Here is a 19,245-nt window from a genome sequence, read left to right as displayed (position 1 = left end):
TAAGACGCAGAGATCGTAGTCCCCGTTCGCACACGAGCCGTAGGGTTTCCATAGAGCAGTCGGACCCACAGCAACCACACCCATCTCCCAGCTGCAGCATGCCCATTACCGCAAATAAAAAATCCCAGCGTAAGGTGTCTAAGGCTTTTTCCAAATCTATCGCCACTACCACTGCATTTGGGTGGTCTCGTAGGCCCGGATGAAACATAACATGGTATAATCTCCTAAGGTTACTGGACGTGGAACGTGAGGGGATAAAACCACTGTGATCCATATGCACCAGCCTGCACATGTGCGGGAGGAGTCTCAGGGCCAGGGTTTTACTTAAAATTTTGAGGTCCATATTTAACATGGATATTGGTCTAAATTCAGTTAATCTAGGATGAGCCATTTTAGATTTGGGCAGTGGGATCACTAGCGCTTCCCGAAGCAAGGGCGGTAGGAGCGTGTCGCGGAGCGCGGCAGCATACATGTGTTCCAACTGTGGAGCCAGAATGTCCATATAGGTACTATATGGGAGGCCATCTGGCCCAGGTGTTTTCTCCCCTAGCCATTTCCCCAATAGCTGCCCTGATCTCACCCGACTGAATAGGCGAGGCTAACTGGTCCCGGAAGTCTTGGTCTAATTGCGCCAGTCGTTGCTCGACTAGGTATGTCTGTAATGGTTCCCCTGGGACAGCCCTGGTGAACCATATAGGGACTCGTAGTATTCCCTAAACACTTCGTTGATAGCCCTCGGGGAGGAGAGAATCTGACCCTGAAAATCCACGACACTCACTATGGGTGAACCTCTACTGTCTGGTTTGAGTAACCAAGCCAGCAGTCTCCCAGCCCGGCCTCCATCCTTGTGCTGTGTGACCTGGTACATTTTAAAATCTAGAGCTCTCAGTCTGTCCCAAGTGGCACTGTAAAGGCTTTTCACTTCCGATAGTTTCTTTTGATTCTGGACCGTACCCGCGGTTTCCCTATCCAGCATTTGGGCCTCTAGGTCTGTCAGTTCTTGTGTGACCAGTCGTCGAGTCCCAACAGTCTTGTCCAGACAATGCCCCCGCATCACCACTTTAAATGCCTCCCATTCCACCAGCGGGGAGCTGGCGGTTCCCTGATTGACGGAAAAATAATCAGTTAAGGCCTCAGAAAGACCCTGGCGGAACCCATCGTCCTCTAGCAGCGACTGGTCCAGCCGCCATTGTGGGATTGGGGCTCTCTCTAGGACTGGGACAAACCCCACGAGTAGAGGGTTATGGTCAGAAAGGGATCTGCCGAGGTATTCAGCGCCGGTCATCATGGGGGACAAAATGGCCGAACAGAAGAACATGTCCAGGCGTGTGTGCAGGTCATAAAGATGTGAATAGTAGGAATATTCTCTACATCCAATGTTATGCAGTCGCCAAACCTCATGTAGGTCCCAACCCATGGCCCAGGCTCTGAGTCGCTTAGTGGTGGCAGCCACCGTGGTGCCCTGCAGAGGAGGGGTGGATCTATCCCACTGTAAATCATAAACACAATTGAAGTCGCCTCCCAGTAGCAAGGTCTCATGGGGAAACCCCGCCAATAACCCAGACAGCCGGTCCAGAAAGGGGAGCTGGTCTCGGTTAGGGCTATACACACTGCCCAATGTGATCTCCCTGCCCTTCAAAGTGCCTGTGATCACCACATACCTTCCCTCAGTATCTAACACTTTGAGTAAGCTGGAAGGGCACCACTGACCAAACCCATATCAGCGCTGCCCGGGAGAAGGCCGAGTACGTAGCTGCAAAGAGTTGACCCCGCCATCTGCGTCTCAGGCAGGAAACCTACCCCTATGTAATGTGGGTCTCCTGCAGTAGTACCACTTGTGCCCCTCGTCTTCTGATATAATTCAGTACATTGTAGCGCTTAGATGGTGACCCCCATGCCCCTAATATTCCAGGTCATAAACTTAATCCCTTCAAAGCTACCCTCAGACTCAGCCATCATACTGGTTAGCAAACCCCCCCCATCCCTCCGCACCCTCCATCTGAATTGAAACCACCCTCCTGGCATATAACAACAAACCCCATCAAAACAACTCCCCGTCCCAAGGGCGGACGGACAGCGGTCAACTGCCCAAACACACAAACAAGTCGCATAGTGGAAACTCACACCATTTCGGAAAGATCCAAGGCTAACTGCACTAGGACCTGCAAGGGGCGCAGAGTGTAAGGAAACTAGCAAATAGTCCAAAAATCTATGCCATGCCAACCCGCACCCAGGAGAGCCCGCCCAGGGAACCCCCCCCGCCAACCTCAACATCCAGCAATAGATTGAGAGCCCTCAAGATGCAACCCCGCCCAGGTAGATCAGAAAAGGGTGGGAAGATAACACAAAGAGGCAGGAGAGAGAAAAAGGAAAACCCCATCCCCTCCCCAAGACTTCCAGTCCTACACGTCATTCGAAAGTTGTGGCGTCACTATGGGAAAGGTGCCGCCTGTGGTCCGGGAGGCATCCGAGTCGGTTTCTTCCTCGCCATACTTGGCCTCAGAATCTTTCTCTGATGAGGAGTCTACAGACCGCATAAGGAGGGAAACAGCTTCCAGCGCTGCAGCTCTCTCCGTCGCCATCCGGGACAGACTCGGCCTCTTGAACTTCATTCTCTTTCGGTCGCCGTTCAGATAGAGGCTGTGAAGGACCCCGCGCTTGGTATGACTCAATCCAGTCCCAGGCAGCCTTAGGGTCCTCGCAAAAGTGGGTTGTCCCATCCAGCATGATCTCGAGCCAAGCCGGGAACATCAGCGAATATTGCACTCCCTCTTCACGCAAGGATTTTTTTTTAACATCCAGGAATGAGAGCTGCGCCGTTGTACTTCCAGCGTGTAATCTGTGAACAGTGTGACTCTACTGTTCTCTACTAGAAATGGTCCAGCCTCCTGAGTAACAAATCCCTGTCTCGGAAATGAAGCAGCCTGGCCACTACAGCACAGGGCAGCCGGCCAGGCGCCGGCGGGCGAGCAGGCACCCGGTGAGCCCTTTCCAGAGTGTAGAATGAGGAGAGGCCCTGAGGCGCCACAACGTCCTTCAGCCAGATTTCCAGATAGCTGACCACGTCCTGTCCTTCCACTCCTTCTGGAAGGCCCACCACTCTCACGTTGTTTCTTCGATTGCGCCCTTCTGCATTTTCCGCCAGTTTCTCCAGCTGGTTGACCCTGCTGGCCAAGTCACCCACTTGGCCAAAAAGTGCCTGCTGGGTCGATTCAGTCTGTTTCACCCGGTCTGACAACTTAGCATGTTCGGCACGCACCAAGGCCTACCGCCACCGTGCTAATGTCTTGATGCAGGGTCGCCTTCGTGTCTGCTATTGCCTCAAGCACCCTCCTGCGAATCGCAGCCTAGGCCAGTGTTTAGCTCAGTCCACACCGCTCGCTCCTCGAAGCCAACGATAATGGGGACGGGTCACTCTCAGTCACTGCGGGGGGGAGGGTGGGGGGTAGCAAATAACGCAATCTCATCCCCAGAACCATCGCCCGCACTCTCAGCAGACTTCCCCAGCATCCGAGGGGGAGGCATCGTCACCCAGCCCTCAAGCCCTGGAGCCGGCACCTCCTTTCCATGCAGTTCGGGCAGCGCACCGGGGCCCCAGGCCTTCCCCCAGGGCCACCCTCCAGCTCGGCCTGTCTCCGTCTCGCCTCCAGTCTTCGCCGTCTCAGAAGCCGCCACGCCCAACCAGGGACCCAGCGTCGGTCTACGGGTGTCTTTGTGATACGCCGACGGTCCCCCAAAACTCACCGAGCGTCCACCCTGTAGTGCCTCTCTGCAGCGCCCTTCGATTTCCCGCAGGCAGCACCATCTGTCACGGTACTGCAGCTCTTGGATCCCAGCGTCAGCCGCAGCACAGGGAGCACCGCACACCAGCACGGTGGCTGACTCACGGAGCCAGCTCAACCACCCCAATCGCAACACAGCAGAATTTCTGGGCCTCAGGCCGCTCCCATGCCGCTAGTGACATCCCGCTTCTGTTCGGGGACACGACTTCAGGGTCAGGGCTCCGTCCCCGATCTAATCACGGAGATACGCTCCAGCAGCAGCCGCCATCTTGGGGCCGACCCAGCCCGTCTACTCCTCTTCCACAGCGGCTGACTGGCTTTTCAGGGGGGCAAAACAGGAGCCCCATGGTCTCACAGGGGCAGGCCCCCCTTGTGCGCCCCGGGTCCGGTCGGGATCACTATTTAATGCCAATAATTGGCGAGGCTAGCACGGAGCTCAGGGTTCACGTGTCCGTCATCTTCGGCTCCTAAGCCACACCCCCCAGAATCCTGACTAGACTTAAACAGCCTTTGGTTGATGGAAGGGGTCAAGTTCCCCGTGTATTGGTGCAGTGTGGCTTCAGTCAGTCCTGGTTTTCTTTCACTTGGTGGAGTGATAGATCTGAACTTGTTTTGTGCCACTTTGTATTCTGCCTTCTTGTTGTGTGCCTTTTGTATTCTGCCTCTTGTTTAGTGCCCTTTTCACTTTTTTGCCAGTTATCCTTTTCCTCCGTGCCCCTTCACTGCCCTTTTCCCCGCAGCAGCTGCCCCCGCAGCCCCTCCCCCTACCGTTTCCCACCTCCCAGCTGCGCTTCCCTCCCCCCTCCCCTATTTAATGGCGGCCCTTCACCATTCACAGCACCCTCAAACCACAGCACCAATGCCACACATCCAGACCACTGAAGCCATAAAGTGCATCCTCCTTAATGTGCGCTCCCTAAACAGACATGCCGTAGAGATCTGGGACTTCCTCGACACCTATCACCAGACGTTGCCTTCTTCACGGATACCTGAACCAATGGCTCCTCCGCCCCGACAGTCACCACCATCCCCGACGGATACAAGATCCAGAGAAAGGACCGCCCCCACCGTCCAGGAAGAGAACTCGCCACATTGCACACAAGAGCTCGCTCCAACATTCCACCTCCAACACTAGCGACTCCCATTCCACCACCGAACACATCCACTTGCAGACCATCCCTAGAACCACCCTTCGCAGCACCCTCGCCTACAGACCAACAGGGCCTCACACCTTCTTTCACCACCACCATTGCCGACCTCATTGCACCACATGCCATCGCCTCCACAAACTACATACTCATCGGGGACCTGAACTTCCACCTCGACAACTACATCAACCCCGACTTCACCGCCCTCCTGGACAACCTTGACAACCTCGGACTGAAGCAGCTCGTCACCACCCTCACCCACAAGGCAAGACACCCCCTCGACCCCATCTTCGCCGGAGGGACCAACATGCGCTTCAGCCACACCTTGCAGCCCCTCTAGACAGACCACGACTGCGTACACTTCCCCTTCAACACCACTACCGCTCACAAGCCCACTCCGGGACCGCCACGAAGGAATTGGAGCAAGGTCACTGAGGAGCACCTCAACTCCACCCTTGTCCACAATCCCCCTCTCCCCACCACAACCAACGCCAACTCTGCTGCCAAGGAACCACACAGCTGGATAACCATCTGTGCAGACAAACTCGCATCCTTCCGCAACCCCGACACACAACGTCCCCTGAAGGCCACCTGGTTTACCTCTGACCTCCAAGAAGCCAGACAGTCCTGCGAAAACGATGGAGAAACAGCAAAAACCACCGAAGACCAGACCACCTACAAGAACGCCATGACAGAATACCACCAACTCATAAGATCCACCAAAAAGACCTTAATCTGGAACAAAATACTCTCCAACTCCAGCAACTCGAAGGAACTCTTCATCATCCAGCAACTCAAACGCCCCAGGCAAAGCCACGGACATCAGTCCCTCCCAAGACCTCTGCGACAAGCTCAGCACCTACTTCCACCTGAAAATCAAGGCCCTTTACGACCACTTCAGCGAACAGACTCCAGAAACCACCCTTCCCTACAGGAAGACCTGTCAGCCGGCCATCACCACCTGGACACCTGTCACCACGAAGACACCACCACGACCATCCGGAACACCCACTCTGGAGCCCCCACAGACCACTGCACACATCTCCCACAGCGCCGCGGCCTTAGCACCCGAGATACGTTGCATCATCAACGCCAGCTTCGGATCCAGCTCCTTCTCCATCGACTGGAAGCGAGCAGAAGTCAAGCCCCTCCTCAAGAAACGCTCAGCTGACCCGACGGACCTGGAAAATTACCGTCCCATCTTTCTCCTTCCCTTCGCAGCCAAAGTTACCAAGAAAATAGTCAACGCCCAGCTGACTACCTTTAATCGAAGAGAACGCCATCCTCAACTCCTCCCAGTCCGGCTTCCGCAGTAACGACAGTATCGAGACCGCCCTCCTTGCCGCCACCGGCGACATCCGCACGCTCTTTGACCAGGGCCCTCATCCAACTAAACCTCTCCGCAGTCTTCAACACCGTTTCCCACCGCACCCTCGCAGCCAGACTCCACGACGCCGGCATACGGTGGAACCCCCCTCAACTGGATCCGCTCCTCTCTCACCGGCAGAACCCAAAGGATCAGACTCCCAACCTTCCTCTCCGAACCCACAGAGATGAACTGCGGAGTACCCCAAGGATCATCACTTAGTCCTACGATCTACAACATCTACATGGACCCCCTCGTCAGACAGCAAAGACTCAGCATAGTATCCTACACCGACTACACCCAGCTCATCCTCTCCCTCACTAAGAACCCTGAAGACACCAGACTCAGCTTCCAGGAAGGAATGAAGGATGTTGCAGTTTTGATGAGCAGCAGCTGCCTAAAACTCAACTCGGAGAAGACAGAGGTTCTCGTCCTTGGACCCTCCCCCACCGCCTGGGACAACACCTGGTGGCCTTCTGCCCTCGGAAACCCACCCACCCCCACAGACCACACCCGAAACTTCGGCATCATTCTCGACTCCTCCCTCACCATGACTTGCCAGATCAACACCGTCTCCTCCACCTGCTTCAACACCCTCCGCAAGACCTTCAAGTGGATCCCACCAGGAAGACCGTCACCCACGCACTCATAACTAGTAGACTGGACTACGGAAACGCCCTCTATGCTGGAATCAACAAATCCCCGATACACAAACTCCAGACCGGCCAGAACACCACAGTCAGACTCGTCCTCAGCACCCCACGATGAGAGCACATGACCCAACACCTGCGAGACCTCCACTGGCTCCCCATCTAGAAGAGTGTAACCTTCAAGCTGCTCACCCACACCTACAAATCCCTCCACAACCTCGGACCCAAATACCTCATCGAAAGTCTTTCAACGTACCCAAGATAAACCTCCGCTCCACCAACCTCGCCCTAACGGAAACCCTGCGCTTCCTCAGAGCAGTTGGAAGAGCCTTCTCCTACATCACAGCCAGGGCCTGGAACGAGCTCGCAGTCAACATCATATGCTCCCCCACCCTGCAAACCTTCAGGAAGAGCCTCAAGACCTGGCTTTTCGGCTGACCCAGAGCTGCAAACTCCCCCCCCCCCCCCCCCCCCAGTGCTACGAGACCCTTGCTGGAGAGTAGCACGCTTTAAAATTCCCTGATTGAATGATTGACCTTCGGGAGCACAGGCATCTCTTCCTGGGTGGCTTCTACTTCGGACTGGCCAATAAGTGGCAGCACAGTAAACTGGACTCTGCTTCTTTGGTTCCTGTGGGCTGTAGGGGAGTAGCTCCTCTACTCCAGTGGAGATTACTGGCAATTTGCGAAGGGCTGGCAGTCTACCGGGGTTCTTGGCAGTTGCTCAGCTGCAGGAGTCAGTTGGTCATGACAGTTGCGACTGGTGCAGACAGGCAGAGTTTGGGGCCAAAAGTCCACAGCAGTCTTCAGTCTCCTTCTCTCGCTGCTCTTTTTCGTCTTCTTCTTCTGGATCCGTTGAATCAGAGTTCCTGGCTTCAGGGGTGCCTCCTAAATTCTCAAGTTAGAAGCGTTAAGGGGAGTGGCAGGTAGTAGACAACTGACATAACCCTGACCCAGTGAGCCTAATTCCACCAAAAACCAAGATGGTGGAATTCTAGCTTTTGTGTTCACATCAGGTAGCCCACCTTAGAGGTGAACTAGCCTGATGGGGAACATGCCTCCTGACTAGCTAACTTTACCACCTGTCCTGGTGCCAAATGGCCTCAGGGTAGGGGGTCGCATTTCCCCTGTAGGGAGGAAGCCTCAGTCGTATATTAAATGAGGCAGAGGCCTTTGAAGCCTCATGCCTTGATATTCAGATTACTTAGCCATCCTCCGACCGGAGCTGGCTTTGTTTCTGCCCTTAGAAAGCGCGAGAGGTCAGAAACCCATCTGTGTTTGCAGGCTGTTCTACATCAGTCAGCCAGTACACTAGTAGTCAGTAGGTTTCCAGGGGCATCTCAGAGGTGCCCTCTGGGTGCATACATTAATAAACCCATCATTGGAATCAGCGTGGGCTTATAAATACAAGATGTTTGACACCAAACAGCTTTAGTTTCAGTGAAGCCACCATGTAGCTGGAGAACTAGTAATCCCCACTGCCCAGTACATAGGCTCAAGATGGCTTCTCTGTTCACTGGCAATGTCCAAGAATCAACATGGACATCACAGGAGCATATCTGCTTATGCAGATATATCCTCACATGTAGTATAATGCACCCTGCCCCAAGGACTGTAAAGCCTGCTGCGAGTGTGACTTACCTATACTGAATGCATGGCATGGCACACAGGAGGTGTGCCATGTCCGGTCTTTACTTTTCTCTGCACCATGTCACGCAGCCTGTAATGGCAGTCTGCACGAGTGTGCCGAGGGTCAACTACAGTGACACAATACATGCGGCAGCCCTTAGGGACCCACTTTAGTCTCTGTGCCCCAGGTACCATTTACTGGGGATCCAACAGGTGGTGCCAAAGGTATTGCCAATGGTGGGAACAATTGTACTGTTTTAGGGAAAGAGATCTGGTACTGGGGGTCTGGATAGCAGGACCCAAGTGCACTTCTGCCAAAATTGCATCACATACCAGGCAAAATGTGGGGGTGACCTTGTCACAAAGGTGCGCTTTCCTACACTTATCTTCTGACCACTGAACAACTACCTCAAATAAATTAAAGTCTCAATCTCATTGTGAGAAGTCCTCCAAGGAATGCAAAAGTAGCACACACTTATGCAAAAGTAGCACACACTTATATTTGTGGAATAATTAAATGAGAACTATGCTAATAATTTTGCTTTATAAACGGAATTGTCTATATTAGCAGAAAACCGACCATATTACCTAATCTCAATAATATTCGGAGGCGTGGAACGGAAAAGATTCACGTCTGTCCTTCAGGTTACAGATATACCTTCGTAGTGGATGCAAGACTCCACTGTACTACGATACTCTGCCAAGCAGAGAACACTTTCTGTACAGCAAAAAACCTCAAACATCAGAGAATAATGCATCGTTCATGAAGGAGTAAAAAAAGGACCAGCTTCCTTAAAGTCAATTCTGACCCATGAAAAGTAAGAGTGGTTTCCAGGAGATAGTGTGGATAGAGAGCAAGCTGTGCCTCCTACCTTCATTTCTGTGTCCTCTCCTTTCTTGGTGCGAGTTCTGCTCCCTCTAGAATTAAGAGGGTAGGGGTCCTCTGAGGCATCTATCTGAGACATCTGAAAGTCACCATGTCCCACAATATGCACAAGGCTATTCACATTCAGGGTTTGGCCACGGATGTAACCTGATACTTTTAGGGTCCCAACCAGACCACTGCCATCAACTGGCAGGAAATCTGCTCTCTGCGCCATCAGGTAAGAGCGACGGTCCCGAAAGGCAAGGTGCCGCTGTTTCTGAGTGGCCACCTGCCGCAGTAGCAGTGCTGCATCCTGCGCAGAGTCCAGGCTGAAGATCTTAGCATCTGGGAAGCGCTTCTCCGTGGTTTTGCCAACAGTCTTCTTCACATCACAGCGCTTCTTTAATGGAATGCTGTCAATTCCCTGAACTGCAAGAACTACAGAGGAAAAAGGGCAAGATGGAAATTGGAAGTTAAATCTACACATGCATTTTATGGCAAATGTAACATGAATTACAGCACAACAATCCAAACAATCAAGTATTTTGTGACACACACTTTATATTAAAATTATCTCAATGCTCTGCATGAGAAAGATTGCCATAGTCTCCTTGCCCAACATTCTTACCTCAAATGACAAATTAGCTTATTTTGGTTCCTTTACCTGCCATCCCATAAATCCACAACTCAACTATAGTGGCCTATTCCACACATTATCCACAACACACTGCATCAGAATACAGATACTACCTGTCATTTGGCCAACCTAATGCTGCATTGAATAGATCCCACTTGAGATTTGCAGAAGTGGCCTGCTCTACAGTTAAGTTGAAATGGAAAGTGGGACATCTTCAATGCCACAGGTGTTCAAAGATGTACTAAACAGAAAACATCACCACCAAGTTAAAGAAACACCACATCAAAATGAGAAAGTGGGATATTTTGTGTGCTTTTCTACAGGTAGCGATCAGGACTTGGGTCTTTTCTCCTGGGAACACAGGCTGTCCAGTGACACCTACTGTAACAACTCACACACACACCGCCCCTTCCCCCCAAAGAGATATTCAACCTACCATAGCTAGGAAGCCCCTGTGCAAAGAGGCAAGAGAGGCAGTAATCTCCATAACAGTCCCAACCTTCATTTGGATCCATTAAAAACAGGAGAGTATCGGCCACCTTCGCCAAATCCAACAACGTATGAAAATTTCCTAAAGAAAAACAGCAAAACACAAGAAAAGGTTACCATTTTCCAACTAGAAATAGGTCCAGGGTTACTCTTTTAGAGAGACATGCCTGTCTGAGCCCAAAAGCTCAGGGCAAGTATCCAGAACGATCAAACAGGTTAAGCATAGGAGAGCACAGAAGCATGTGACACCACCTAGCATATGCAAAGGCCATGGTCTACTGATTATATAAATCATTTGTTTTCCAAAACTGCAATACACCAGTTCTATGGCTTCTAAATACTATAAATAGCTGGGAATGCATCATGAACAGATGCTGTGCTAGCCCAGGCAAAACTGGGTGCCTATTTTTAACACATTGCATAGTCTAAGGAGCACACATTTAACTCAGAATTCTCAAAGATTGTGCGTGAGCTACAGAGAGCACATCTTGGAAACAATGTGGACAGTAGGAGGTTTATTTTTCAAGTAGAAACAGCACACCGGGAGTGGCGGACAGCATAGTAGGTAGTACTACTAAAGAGAAACAAGGGTACCCCATTATGTGAACCTGGGGTGGTATAATGTTTTAGGGAAACAATGGTTCTGGTGTGGCCAAAAGGTCCAATAGAAATTTACCTCGTAGGGGACGCTATGTTAGAATTGAAGACAAATAGTTAATATTTTAGGAAGCGGTAAGTAATATACAGAGGGACATGTAGGTCAATTTATGACTTATTTATTTTCAAAACAGTAGTATTCAGGTGCTCACACAGATAAGTGACCACAAGCGTGACGTGAAAAGTGAGGGTGATTTTAAAACTAAAACATCGCATTGGCAACAACATTGGAGACTCCTCAAGAGTTTACAGAATGTAAGGAGTTTGTTGAAGGGGGGTCGACGGCGTTTCGATCTCAACTACTCGAAATCATCTTCAGGACATACAATAGGTGAGCAAGCTGAATTGGGTCCGGTCAGGGCCGGCGCAGTATGTGAGGAATTAAATCAAGAGGAAGCGGAGACGAGATTAATACTTCCTAATTCCGCCCGGGATTATTAGCAGAAAACGAGATAAGCAAGAATAATTGAGAGCCAAGCCTGCGAACAGCTGAGGTATTATCCGGTAGTTACGTGTATCAAAGTGTAACAATAATGGTATAACAGGAAGGGGTGGCCTGCTACTTGAAGGGCTTATCACCCTCACTTTTCGCGCCACGCTTGTTGTCACCTGAATACTATTGTTTTGAAAATAAATAACAGTCATAAATTGACCTACGTGTCCCTCTGTATATTACTTAACATTCCCTAAAATATGAACTATTGGGGGGCGTGGCTTGCTGCCGACGTGAATGGCCGCTCAGTAGCGAGGCTCTGAAGCGCCACTCCCGTAATATCCCGATTCCTCTTGCCCCGTGATCCCGACCCGTGTGCTGGGGTGTCCCCGGGGGTCCCGAGGCTCCAGCCGACCCAGCAGAGAAGTTTGAGCCCGATTGGAGCTGGTGCTTTCCAAGTGTTTTTCGATTGGAAGGGCCCACCGGGTGACGGGTGGCCGCCCTCGGCCGGGGGCACCCCTGCGTCCGCTCCTTGCCCGAGTGTTCAATTTCCGCGACCGGGACACCATTATTTAAACTGCAAGGACGGCACTGTTGAGAACAGCAAAATCACGTTCTTTCCTGATTTTACACAAAGAGTCCAGAAACAGAGACGAAGCTTCCTGGAGGTAAAAAGAGCTCTCCGTGACCAGGAAGTTAAATACGCAATGATGTTCCCAGCCAAACTGCGTGTGGAGGCCGAGGGCAAATCATGGTTCTTCACACGCCCGGAGGATGCTTGGGACTGGTTGGAGGGCTGGCGTACTGTGGACAAAGGGGAAAAAAAGGGGCCATCGGCGGCGGAGAAGGCCGAGGATTGGCGCCAGCGGAGACAGCCTTCGTCGCACTCGGACTCTGAGGTCCCGGGGAACACTAACTCTGGATGATGGTAAGAGGGTGTACTGCTGGTGTGGCTCTGTTGGAACTCACTGCAGCGTTCCTGGTGATGATCTCATGGGACTCCTGCAGTTATGAACGTGATGGGTTTGTCCTGGGAGGGGGGTAATACTCACCCCTTGATACACTGACACTAAAGACATCAATTGATAACAATGGGGGGATGATAGTCTGGTTTCCACCGTTATGGAGTTGCCTTTCATCGACTTTACAGTTATTCATGAGAACGGTTTCCCGAGTAGACACTGCTGTTGTATGTGTTGTGACATTGGGGCTCTGTTTGAAGGGTTCCGATTATCCGGGCTGCGCTGGGGGTTTTCTGCTCTGGTGGTGTGGTGGTCGGGTGGGGGTAGGATTTTACGAAAGGTCAGTTAATATGTAGGGAGTGGGGCGGCACACGTTTCCTCGAATTGTTCTTGGGGGGGGGCGACAGGCGCTCTGCATGTTGGGGGATGCGGGCAGTTTTAGTCCCGTTGTGCAGGGGGGCAGGGTGGGGGGGTATGTTCTTATGGTTTTTGGTTTGTTTGATTTGGGTTTTTGGGGGTGAGGTTTTTTATTGTTTTCTTGCAGCAGTGCGGACTGGCATTCTCTATCAAAATATGGTACGAGGTACTTACCTCCAGTCTACTGGTCACATCTTCATCCTCATGCAGGACAATAAGACGTTGCATACTGTATTTATAGCAATGGCTGACGGGCATCCTTGCATGGGTCACTCCGAAAATTTCATCATACCGCTATCAGGGTCCTATGGTAATGAGTCAGACTTAGCCTCATGACCTGGAACATCAACGGGCTTGGGGACAAACTTAAACGGGGCATAGTACTGCAATATATTCATAGGCACCAATTGGACTTGGTGCTGTTCCAAGAAACTCACCTCATAGGTAACTCCTGCAAGGCCCTGGACAGAAAGGGATACCGTATGGTGGCGCATTCTGGTTTTACCTCAGGATCCAGGGGGTGGGGATCCTCCTACGTAAAGGGCTGCCCCTATGTGATTCAAACTATACGGACCGAACCACAGGGTAGATATGTTGCTTGCTCGGGTAACTTGGAGGGGAGGGTCCTCAATGTGCTCTTTGTGTACGCCCCACCGGGCCTTCAACGTCAGACTTTAGCAGACGTGCGGACGCTCCTTATGACCTTGCCCAAGGGTGTCCTGGTGATGGGCGGTGACTTTAACTTGACGATGGACGGCACCATGGACCGCGCTCCACCTCGACGGGACGCACCACAAGGCTCACAACTACGCGATTTTACTGACGCTTTAGGGCTGGTAGACATCTGGAGATGGTCGCATCCCCGAGACACACTTTACACTTTCCAATCTGGTGTCCATGGCAGTCAATCACGGCTCGACTACCTGCTCACCGAGGCGCAACACATCCAAAACTTCACTGAGTCCACGTGTTTAGCACGGGGAATATCTGACCACTCCCCGGTAACAGCTACCTTTGGAGCCCATCGAGCACGGCAGCCAGGCCCCATTATGATCCAACCATGGTTACTAAAAATCCCACACATTCAGGATTCCCTGCGGCAAGACACTGATCACTACTTTGACGAAAATACTGGGTCGGTGGCGTCGGCGATATCTCTGTGGGGCGCATACGGGGCAGTTATTAAGGGAAGGGCGTTGTCAGTGATGGTGGGACATAGGGCTGAACGTAGGCGTCGAGTCAGCGAGTTGGAGGCAGAAATACTTAACCTCGAGCGCGAGGTTTCACAGACCTCATCCCATGAGACCCGGCACACACTCAATGTCAAGAGACAAGATTATAGGCAACTACTCTTCGAGGACGCTAACCGACGTGCCCTTGCTACCAGACACAGAATATATGAGCTCGGGGAACGTACTGGTAAACTGTTGGCATGGCTGGAACGCAAGGAGTCCGCTGCGAGGAGGGTGGGCACGATTAAGGGGCCGGATGGTGTACTGATCACTGACCCCCGAAACATTGCCGAGACATTTCCAACATACTACGAGCAGATCTATACTACGCCACAGCGCTCGCAAGCGTGGTGGGCAGCGGACCTCCTTGCCACTATTGAAATGCAATGTGTCTCGCGGCAGGATAGGGAGGCGTTGGAGGCGGATATCTCGGTTGAGGAGATCCAAAAAGCCATACGGGGTATCCGGTCCGGCAAGGCCATGGGCCCCAACAGAATCCCGAACTCCTGAAACCTATGGCTATGAAGCTTGCGCCCCACTTACTAAATTTGTATAATGAATGTTATGAGACGGTGTTAGACCTGTCAGCCCTTTGGCAGTTCCCTCCTCATTTTATTATTTTGTCTTTTCCCCCTCCTCATTTTTTCTGTCTACCAAACTTTTTGGGTGCTGATGTAGAGGTTCTGGGCGCCTCATCCTCACTACCTGAGGGAGAGGCGCAAGGTGCTCCACTGAGGAAACTAGATGAGGGAGGTGAGATACACAAAATGTTGGCTCCAACTGTCACCCTAGCACCTGGACCCTGACTGCCATGAGAGGTTCCGGAACCTTCTGGGCCCCTCTGGCAAGTCAGGCCCAAGGTGATAAATAGAGGTGACAGGAGGGCGGCCATTTTAGAGTAGAGCGGAGTGGCCGGTTAACCAGGAGTAAGGCACCTGAGTGGGGAGGTGGCTGCACTGGTCAGGGATTGACAGGTATTAGGGTCTGCACGGGTTCCCCTCGCCAGCGACACCACCCCCAACCTGATGACCAGTCCCTGAGTGCCGCCAGTGACTTGAGACCGGAGTATTTAGTGAGACCCCGAGGAGGAGTGTACCCCCTGACCTCTGAGTTCGAAGGGAGGGCCATTGCTGGGGCCTAGCAACTGATAGCTCCGCTGTCGCCTGCGATCGCCATCTGTACTGGTTCTGAGAAAGATGTGTGCGCCCATGCCCTGAGGGTCCTGCCAGCTCAGTCCTTGTGCCGTGAGAGGATCGGCACCGTGTAAACTCAATCGCCCTTCCTCCCCGAGTGCCGCCTTCAAGTTGTAGCTATCTTCCCTAATGCCCGGACACAGCGTTACCTGAGGAATTAGGCTGTCGCTGCCGACAGCAAGTCGCCTGGGTAGAGGGAGCGGCCCCGGGCGTGTGGCGAAGTGAGAGCAGCACAGCTGCGTTGCTGTGGAAACCCGCATCAGGAAGTGCAAGCGGGGCAGCCGTGAAGTCGTTGCCCGAGTCACATGAGCCGGGGCTGGAGCGCCGCCCCCTGGCTGTGCAGGAGCGGAGGCCGCACCTCCATCGGACGCGCTGTTCCGGGACTGGAGCCACAGGAGTGGTGGGCCGACCGACAACGACGCCTCCTAGTCAGGTGACCGGTGGGGAGGAGGAGGTTCTGCCAACAAGTTAGGGGGAGTGCCCTCTGACGACGACGGACGGAGGTTCCCATCGGAATAGGAGAGAGCCTGGGGGAGGGAAGATCCTGAGGGGAGGTGGCCCCGTGGAAGGGAATCTTGCATCCTGACTGCTGGGAGAGAATTCCTCCACCGCTTAAAGGCTCCGTGACACCAACGAAGGGGAATATCGCGCAATCCCGTGAGCTGCCAGAGGAGAACATCAGACGGACAGTAAGAGGGGGAAAATAGCGTGGGAGAAGGGAGAGTGTTCGTGCGCTGGGGAACTTTCCAAAGACTTTAAGAAAGGGAAGACCTTCCACGACTGTTATAAGTATTGGCAGTATAGCGCCCCCACGTGAGTGACTCGAGTGAGGGGAAGGGTGGATCACATATTGGGGCGGATGGTGGTGGTGCCAGCCCCAGTAACCAAAAGCATTGAGAGTTCAAAGGTCATTGGGATAGTGTAGATTCATTGTGCAAACCATCCCTAATAGCTACCTGGATGGAAGTAACCCCTAGATTGTCAACGGTACTACCCCTTTCCTGATAAGTGGTATATATCCAGGGCAGTCAGTTAACCCCCCTTTGTTAGTTTAAGGTTTACCCTGAGAGTAAATCGGGGATTGGTTACTGGGCAGGGTTGCTAGGGGGTTAGATGTCCTTCCAGAGGCCAGGTGCTATGCATAGCCCACATGTGAGTGTTAACGATGTGCCAAGTCTGAAGTAATTCTCCCTGTACAATGTTGACATGTAATTGAATATGCTACTTACCAGTATGCATCTGTTCTTGGCATGTAGGGCTGCTGACATTCATATCTGTGCATAGATCGCCGCCTAGTGTTGGGTCCGGATGTTTGCACGTTGTTGTCCTGGAAGAGTCTTCGAGGTATCCTGGGATAGGTGACTCCTCCCCTGGACTACAGTGCGCATGGGCATCCTCTCCATCCTCAGATTGTTTTTCGCCATTGTGGCAGTGATGGAGTAGATACAGAAAGTGATGACCATGCTTACAGTAATTCTGATAGCTGCAGCTGCTACAGGCGCCGGGGAGGAGGGAGGGCGATATGAATGTCAGCAGCCCTACATGCCAAGAACAGATGCATACTGGTAAGTAGCATATTCAGTTCGAGGCATGTGGGCTGCTGAATTCATATCTGTGCATAGAATGTATAGCAGTGCCCTCTATTAGCGGCGGCTACCAGTGCCAGCTGCAGCGGTCTGAAAAAGGGTTTTGAGAACAGCCTGTCCTACAGCTGCCTGCTGTTTTGATTGCACATCTACACAATAGTGTTTGGTAAATGTGTGTGTGGTGGACCAGGTGGCTGCTCTACATATATCATGCAGGGGAATATTTCCTAGAAAAGCCATGGAGGCCCCTAACTTACGTGTTGAGTGGGCTCGTGGGGGAATAGTTAATGTGCGTTTTGCCTTTTGATAACAAATTTGAATACACTTAACTATCCATCTGGCTATCCCTGCTTTGGAGATGGCGTTACCCTTGTGGTGTGGGGCAAAGGCAACGAACAGTTGTTTTGTCTTCCTAAAGGGTTTAGTCCTGTCGATGTAGTACATGAGGACCCTCCTTACGTCTAGTGTATGGAGTGCTCTTTCCGCGACAGTTTGTGGGTTTTGGAAGAAAACGGGCAGTTCAATAGTTTGATTCATGTGGAACTGCGAGATTACCTTGGGCATGAATTTGGGGTTGGTACGTAGTACGACCCTGTTGGCGTGAACCTGTATAAATGGCTCTTGAACTGTTAGTGCCTGGAGTTCACTAACCCTTCTTAAAGAAGTGATTGCTACCAGGAAAGCTGCTTTCCAGGTGAGGAAATGAATCTCGCATGAGTGGAGAGGTTCAAAGGGTGGACCCATCAGGCGTGTGAGGACCAGGTTGAGGTTCCACATTGGAGCCGGTGGGTGGCTTGGTGGAATGACTCGTTTGAGTCCTTCCAAGAATGCTTTGATGGCAGGCACTCTGAATAGTGAGAGGTGCTGCCTGGTTTGCAGATAGGCTGATATTGCGGTCAAATGGACACGTATAGAGGTGTGCGCCAGATTGCATCGGTATAGGTGTAAGAGGTAACAAATGATGTTTTGGATGGATGCGTCCAGCGGGTTAATGTCATTATTACTGCAATAAATGACGAACCTTTTCCATTTGGCTGCATAGCAAGCTCTTGTAGTGGGTCTCCTGGCCTCCTTGATGATGTCCATACAGTCAGGTGGCAGGTTGAGGTAGCCAAACTCTAGGACTTCAGGAGCCAGATTGACAGGTTCAGCTGTTGCGGATCTGGGTGCTGAATCTCTCCATGGTTCTGCGTCAAATGCGCGGGTTTGATCCGCAGCCTTTGATGCGGCACCACGGGAAGTTCGAGGAAGGTGGTGTACCATGGCTGGCGTGCCCACGTAGGAGCAACTAGGACGAGTGTCAGGGAGTGTTGTCTGAGTTTGCGAGCCACCAGCGGTATCAACGGCGCTGGGGGAAAAGCGTACGCAAATCTGCCGGACCAGTTCATCCATATCGCATTGCCCTGCGACTGCGGATGTGGGAACCTGGCGGCAAAGCTTTGGCATTTTGCGTTTTCGCTTGTGGCGAAGAGGTCTATCTCTGGATGACCCCACTGCTGGAAGTACGGTTGGAGTACTGAAGGGTGTAGCTCCCACTCGTGCATCTGGTGGCTGTGTCTGCTGAGCAGATCCGCCATCTGGTTGTCCTTGCCCGGGAGGTGCTCTGCCATGAGGAACATGTTCCTCTGAATGGCCCACTTCCACATGCTCTGAGCCAGATGAGACAACTGTGGAGAGTGTGTTCCTCCCTGCTTCTGTATGTAGTACATGGCAGTCATGTTGTCCGTCCGGATCAACACGACTTTGTTGCACAGATGTACTTTGAATGCCTTCATGGCCAGGAAGATTGCCATCAGTTCCAGAAGGTTGATGTGCATCTTCTTCTGTTGTGTCGTCCATAGTCCCTGCACTGTGTAGTGGAGTACATGAGCTCCCCATCCCTGGAGAGACGCGTCCGCTGTCAGTACTATTTGTGGAACAGGCTCTTGGAACGGTCGGCCCTTGCAAAGGTTTTGAGGATTCCACCAATGCAGAGAGTTGTATGCCCGACCGCTCACCAACACTAGGTCTTTCAACTGTCCTTGAGCCTGATTCCACTGACGTGCTAAGCACTCCTGAAGCGGGCGCATATGTAATCTCGCGTGTGGGACTATGAAAATGCAGGAGGCCATCATGCCTATCAACTGCATGAACACTCGTGCTGGAAGTGAGTGTTGGGGTTTGAACCTGGAGATCAGCAGTTGAATGCTGTTGATCCTCA

General features: G+C 52.1%; 1 protein-coding gene across 1 annotated transcript in view; it reads right to left on the bottom strand.

Moving 5' to 3' along the window:
- The window catches only part of TSR1 (TSR1 ribosome maturation factor), a 184,050-nt gene that overhangs the window by 75,629 nt on the left and 89,176 nt on the right, over nt 1-19,245 (bottom strand). Inside the window, exons 4-5 of the mRNA XM_085649095.1 lie at nt 10,513-10,647; nt 9,447-9,877 (exon numbers count right to left, since the gene is read on the bottom strand). Coding sequence (XP_085505221.1) covers nt 9,447-9,877; nt 10,513-10,647 — 566 coding nt within the window. The remainder of the gene's footprint in view (nt 1-9,446; nt 9,878-10,512; nt 10,648-19,245) is intronic.

This window comes from Triturus cristatus, chromosome 3_2, assembly GCF_964204655.1.
Source record: "Triturus cristatus chromosome 3_2, aTriCri1.1, whole genome shotgun sequence".
Classification (NCBI taxonomy): domain Eukaryota; kingdom Metazoa; phylum Chordata; class Amphibia; order Caudata; family Salamandridae; genus Triturus; species Triturus cristatus.
The sequence above is the reverse complement of the archived record's forward strand: the minus strand, read 5'-3'. Positions and strand labels throughout refer to the sequence as shown.